At 39.8% G+C, this 6,000-nt stretch overlaps 1 protein-coding gene across 2 annotated transcripts; it reads left to right on the top strand.

The window, feature by feature from the left end:
- Positions 1-588: 588 nt before the first annotated feature.
- Positions 589-5,777, top strand: LOC108698214. 2 transcript variants are annotated; one of them, XM_041572395.1, is made up of 4 exons: positions 589-672; positions 2,576-2,649; positions 3,272-3,673; positions 5,374-5,777. In XM_041572395.1, the coding sequence occupies exons 2-4, from the start codon at positions 2,637-2,639 to the stop codon at positions 5,619-5,621; spliced, it is 663 nt and encodes a 220-aa protein (XP_041428329.1). In that variant the 5' UTR covers positions 589-672; positions 2,576-2,636; the 3' UTR covers positions 5,622-5,777. The 2 variants fall into 2 exon arrangements, with proteins under 2 accessions (XP_041428329.1, XP_018085017.1); XM_018229528.2 differs by lacking the exon at positions 589-672 and adding an exon at positions 905-1,038 and having other exon boundaries at positions 5,374-5,731.
- Positions 5,778-6,000: the final 223 nt, after the last annotated feature.

The following is a 6,000-nucleotide window of genomic DNA, read 5'->3' on the forward strand; positions in this document are numbered from 1 at the left end:
ATATATAAATACAACCCTGCCTTTACCTCCTGGGCCCCCCTGCAGTCGCAGGGTCTGCACCCGCTGTAGTTACGTCCCTGCTGTAAGGCTACCTATAAATTGTTATTGCTACTTTTTATAGATCATATTTCTATCCAGACCCTCTCCTACTCATATTCCAGTCTCCTCTTCAAATCAATGCCTGGTTGCTAGGGGCATTTGGATCCTAGCAACCAGATTGCTGACATTGCAAACTGAATAAAAGGCTAAACAAGTCAAAAACCACCAATAATAGAAAATGGAATGCAATTGTAAATTGTCTCGGAATATCCCTCTCTACATCATACTAACAGATCATTTAAAGCAGAACAACCCCTTTGAACCCAGCCCTGTGGAAAGCAGTAACCCATTTTTACAGTTAAGATCTTACAGAAGTACAACCTGCTGAGAATGCCCTTGTCCCCGTAATGTTGGATGGACAAATAATTAACCTGAACTAGCTACATGCTAAGGTCCAGCAGCTGCCCTACCCTGTAGATGGAATGACATTACTGCGCGCCACTATACGAGCTGTCAATCAAACTGTTGCATCAAAGCCGCATCCGGTGTGTCATTTCCTCCTGCAGTCACTGCCGCTGAGACGAGGCCACTTCAGCTCGAAACAATCACGAGGGGGTGGTCTACGTTACTATGGTTAGACAGGGGTCCCGCATGTAAATTGCTTCCGCAGACAAGTTCATAATGTCCACTAGCGAATTTGAATAACTCACTCTTGCACTGTAGGGCCAACAGGAAAAATACCACCAATCGGCCGGTTCCCATTTATTCACTGAAAAGACAAAAGCAGAGCGAATGTGGCCCGATCGGTGTCACACCCGCTTCCCGCCGCTGCTTCAAAATGGCAACTTCCGGGATATGGAAGAGCGAGGTTGAATAGCCAATGTGAAGTGTCAGTGAAGTGTCAATCAAGTCTTTTGGCGCTAATCTGTTTAGTTTTAACCCGCCCCCCTTGGGAAACATGTTGGTTGTGCGCTGCGTGTGTAGAGAATGGGGAATAGGGTGAGTGAGTGCTTTATACACTTCTTTTATTATTCTCTAGGCATTAAAGGGGAGGTGTAGCTTTAAGATAATTTATAGTATGTTATAGAATGGCTCATTCTAAGCAACTTTTCAATTGGTCTTATTTGCCTTCTTCTGACTTTTCTGCTTTCAAAACAAAAGCTCTGTAAGGCTACACATTTGTTATTTCTGCTTATTATTCATCTTTCTATTCAGGCCTCTCCTATTCATATTCAAGTCTATTATTCAAATCAATGCAAGGTTGCTAGGGGAATTTGGACCCTAGTAACCAGACTGCTGCTGAATAAAAAGCTAAATAACTCAAAAACCATGTGTGAATTGTACCTTTATGATCAATTTCCGCTTATTTAGCAGTACATCACTTCTTTTGAAGACAGAAGCATCGCTTTAGGTAATCCCAATTTTGACAACTCAACCAGCAGTCCCAGATTGTTACTGAAATGTCCCTAGTTTCTCTTTGATCTGCACTGAACAGCCAGAAAAAAGATACAAATTTTCTGAAACGTAATTGACTTTAAGCAGAGCGTCCAGTATATGTGGCAGGTGCACTTTGATACATTTGTAACAATTTAAGATAGGCAAAGAAACAATTGTAACTATTTAAGATAAGCAGGTCTCTTGGGAAAACAGAGACTTGCATCTTAAAGGGCAATTCACCTTCATTAGCAAAACTGTAGTTTCACATAAAACATTGCACTAAAACTCTCAGAAATGTTTTCAACCGTTCATAACCAGCCAAATAGGGTGTGGTCCAAAAATTTAACACAAAAAAACAGTACGTTTTGGGCTGCCGGGGGCCAGTGACGCCCCCTAAAATATACAAATTAAGACCAGGCCATTCTATAAAATACTAAACATTTACTTACTCTTTTACTTAATTTCAGTAGATGCAGCTATAATTATTCTAATAGGTAGGTTTATCCATAGACACTGAAGCAGTGCCAGATGGTTGGCAGTAATTTAGTGAAAAATGTGTATTACCATGCAATACCTATTGCAGAGAGCATTTTTGTTGCAAGTGTTAAAGGGGTTCTTCACCTGTTAGTATGACGTAGAGATTGATATTCTGAGACAATTTGCAATTGGTTTTCATTCTTAGTTATTTGTGGTTTTTGACTTATTTAGCAGCTCTCCAGTTTGCTATTTCAGCCATCTGGTTGCTAGGGTCCAAATTCCCCTAGCAACCTTGCACTGATATGAAAAAGACTGGAATATGAATAGGGGAGGCCTGAATAGAAAAAATATAAAGTAGCAACAACAATACATTTGTAGCTATACAGAGCATTTGTTTTTTAGATGGGGTCAGTGACACCCATTTGAAAGCTGGAAAAAGTCAGAAGGCGGCAAATAATTAAAAAAAAAAAAAAAACCTATAAAAGTTAATAATGAAGACCAATTTAAATGTTGCTTAGAAATGCCCGTTGTATAACATACTAAGGTGAACCACAGCTTTAAGTGCTCAAATTCCAGCATGATGGTGGGTCAGATATTAAACTTTTTTCTCTTGTTTCAACAGAACAATTTGGAATTGGTGGCTGCGTTTTTCCAATGTGCTGACGTTCATTCTTACAGTTTCGATGTTGACATCTGGTAAGTACCTTGGCTAAACTTTAAAATGACACCTACAGAAAAGCTATAACCAATAAAACATAGGTGAAACTTTTGCAAGATATATTATGCTGATATCTGCCTGAGAGGGAAAATAAGGTTATTAGCTGATATGGGTTTATATTTTGCTTCAAAGAGCAGGTTATACAGGTATGGGACCTGTTATCCAGAATACTATGGACCTGGGGTTTTCCGGATAACCGATCTTTCTCTAATTTGGATCTTCATACCTTAAGTCTACAAGAAAATAATATAAACATTAAATAAACCCAATAGGCTGGTTTTGCTTCCAATAAGGATTAATTATATCTTAGTTGGGATCAAGTACAAGCGACTGTTTGAGAGAGAAAAAGGAAAACAAATTTAAATATTTGGTTAAAATGGAGTCTATGTGAGATGGCCTTTCCGTTAATCAGAGCTTTTTGGATAACGGGTTTCCGGATAATGAATCCCATAGCTTTAATTCTAATTCATAATATTTGAGGTAGTTTTATGGCGGAGCTGTTTAAATATAAATGATCATGGAAAAAAAACAGCCTCTGTGTATAAACTAAAATGCAAATATATTTTTGTTCATGTTTTTTTTCTCCACTTTCTATTTCAGATTGCTGTACAGGCCACACACTTGAGGTGCATAAAACCTCTTTAACCGCGTCTGTAGGGGATTCAGTAAGATTCTCTTCTTCCTACTCCGTCTCCAGTCCATTCTACAATTGGCCTTCTATAGAGTGGTCTTTTGGTTACCAGACGATTTTATATTACTCTATAGATAATGGTTCCTTAAACTCGAACGGTCGGGTCATATGGAGCACAGGAAGCACAGCGATCTCCCCTTTATACGAGGGACGCCTAGAATTTCATCCTGTGAATGCCTCCTTGACTTTAAAAGATCTCAAGCATTGTGATGAAGGCACTTACCAAATTACCTTCTTAAGTTTTGAGAATATTATAAAGAAGAAAATCAGTTTGAAAGTGCATGCAACTCCTGGTTCATATTGTGGTACAGGTAAAATCCCTACTGGGCTAATCTTATAGTTAACAGTTTGTTGTAGATTAACCTTTTCGTTCTCTAGTCTTTCCATGAATTCGAAGGTTCCACACATCACGTTTACTCGGCTGTTGCATTTGGAGTCGCTGCCACAAGAACAAGTTTCTGACAAAAACCACCATCCAGGCTTCTTAAGGGGAAATTGCTTTGTCTGCTCCCATGCCTGCCTGCAGCTGTTTTTACAAGGGATGCACCAAATCTACTATTTCAGGGGTCCCCAACCTTTTTTACTCATGAGCCACATTTAATTGTAAAAAGAGCTGGGGAGCAACACAAGCATGAGAATGTCCATGGGGATGTCAAATAAGGGCTGTGATTGGCTATTTGGTAGCCCCTATGTGAACTGGTAGCCTACAGGAGGTTCTGTTTGGCAGTACACCTGGTTTTTATACAATTAAAACTTGTCTCCAAGCCTGGAATTCAAAAATAACCTCCTGCTTTGAGGCCACTGGGAGCAACATCCAAGGGGTTGGAGAGCAACATGTTGCTCGCGAGCTACTGGTTGGGGACCACTGTACTATTTGGTTTGGGATTCGGTCTTTTTCTGCAGGATTTGGTCGAATCCAAGTCCAAAAAAATTACAAGAAAGTCCAAAAATTCCACAAGATTCTCTTTCCCATTCATTTCCCTAAATTAGGGTTCAGAACCGGTTTGGTATTCGGCCAAATCAAGGGGAGTAACTACAAAGGAAGCAGACCCCGTGGCTGCAGGGGGGCACAGGAGCCCCATGACACCCTATTTCATATATAACTTCAATATTGGTAAACCTCTAGACATTTTGGGGGCCTGAAAATTTTTTTTCTGTGAGGCCCAGTAAAATCTAGTTAGGCCACTGGCCACATCTTTTACAAAGTATTCGGCTGAATCCTAAAATAGTGGATTCGGTGCATCCCTAGTTTTTAACTAAACTTATTTATTACACACAGCCAATATAATCCTGCATGTTATAATTGATAGCGGACTGTTACCTGCAATGTACATTTATTTACCTAGAACAAGGCAGAAAAGTATGTCTAAAACACGCACAGCAGTATTGGAAGCCCCTCTGGAAGATACAGTCAGGCAGTGCTGTAAATAGCAAGCTTTTTATAGTGTCTCCACATCTTTGTAAGTAGGTTGAAATACACTTAAATGGAAGCCTGAAATACATGTGACATCCCAGTGGAAAGGGCAATTTTAGGTGCTTCCAGGTAGCCATACCCGGGTCACAGCTTTAGTGCATTTGTGCAGCTTATCTAAATCTGAAATGAAGCTCCTGCACTCCAGTATGTATGATTAGCCTTTGCCCCAAAGATACTAAAGATGCGCAATCAGTCTGAGGAATTTGCAATTCTTTTTACCCACAATGCAGCATTCTGTCCAAGATTCCTAGTATAGCTCCACTGCTAGATTTGGGTGCCAAAATCACAGAGAGCTTTATTAGGGGTTCAGAAATGATGTTCTCTGCAGAAGTACATTACATGGGGTTTATGGCACTAGGCTTGCCTGGGAGCAGTAACCCATAGCAACCAATCAGCAGGTAGAATTTACTCATCACCTATTTAAGAGCAAACATCTTATTGGTTGCTATGGGTTACTGCTACTGGACAAACTAAGTGCTGAATTACTGCTGAGGTCTTGTTTGTTCTTAAAGAATAACCTTGTTTTTTTCTTTTCAGAATCAGAAACTGAGATGTTATTGGCAGCATCTGATACACTCAAAGCAGACAGGTTACAGAATCCAGAGAAAGAGGCTGCCCAGTGCTCAACCATAACATTCTGGGTCTTGATAAGTGTTCTTGTTGTTAGCACTTTCCTCTGTTTTTGTATCTTATGTAAATGCATCCTACCCTCTGGAAAAAAGGCATTTGCACCTAAAACCCTTTTAAAACAAGGCTTATGGCAAGTACAGAGAAGCCATACGTAGCACTTATTGTTTTCTCATAGACTCAGTGTGTGCCCTTAAAGGAACAACAACACCAATAAATAAAAAAATTGTTCAAAAGAAAGACAATATAATGTACTGTTGCCCTGCACTGGTAAAACGTGTAGGTTTACTTGTTTATACACAGTAGATAACAGATAAGCACTACTATAGTTTATATAAACGAGCTGCTGTGTAGCCATGGGGGCAGCCATTCAAGCACAGGATACACAGTAGATAACAGATAAGTACTACTATAGTTTATATAAACAAGTTGCTGTGTAGCCATGGGGGCAGCCATTCAAGCACAGGATACACAGTAGATAACAGATGAGATCTGAAGAATCCCATTGTATACTACAGAGCTTATCTGTTATCCACT

The sequence above is a fragment of the Xenopus laevis genome, chromosome 8L (assembly GCF_017654675.1).
Source record: "Xenopus laevis strain J_2021 chromosome 8L, Xenopus_laevis_v10.1, whole genome shotgun sequence".
Classification (NCBI taxonomy): Eukaryota; Metazoa; Chordata; class Amphibia; order Anura; family Pipidae; genus Xenopus; species Xenopus laevis.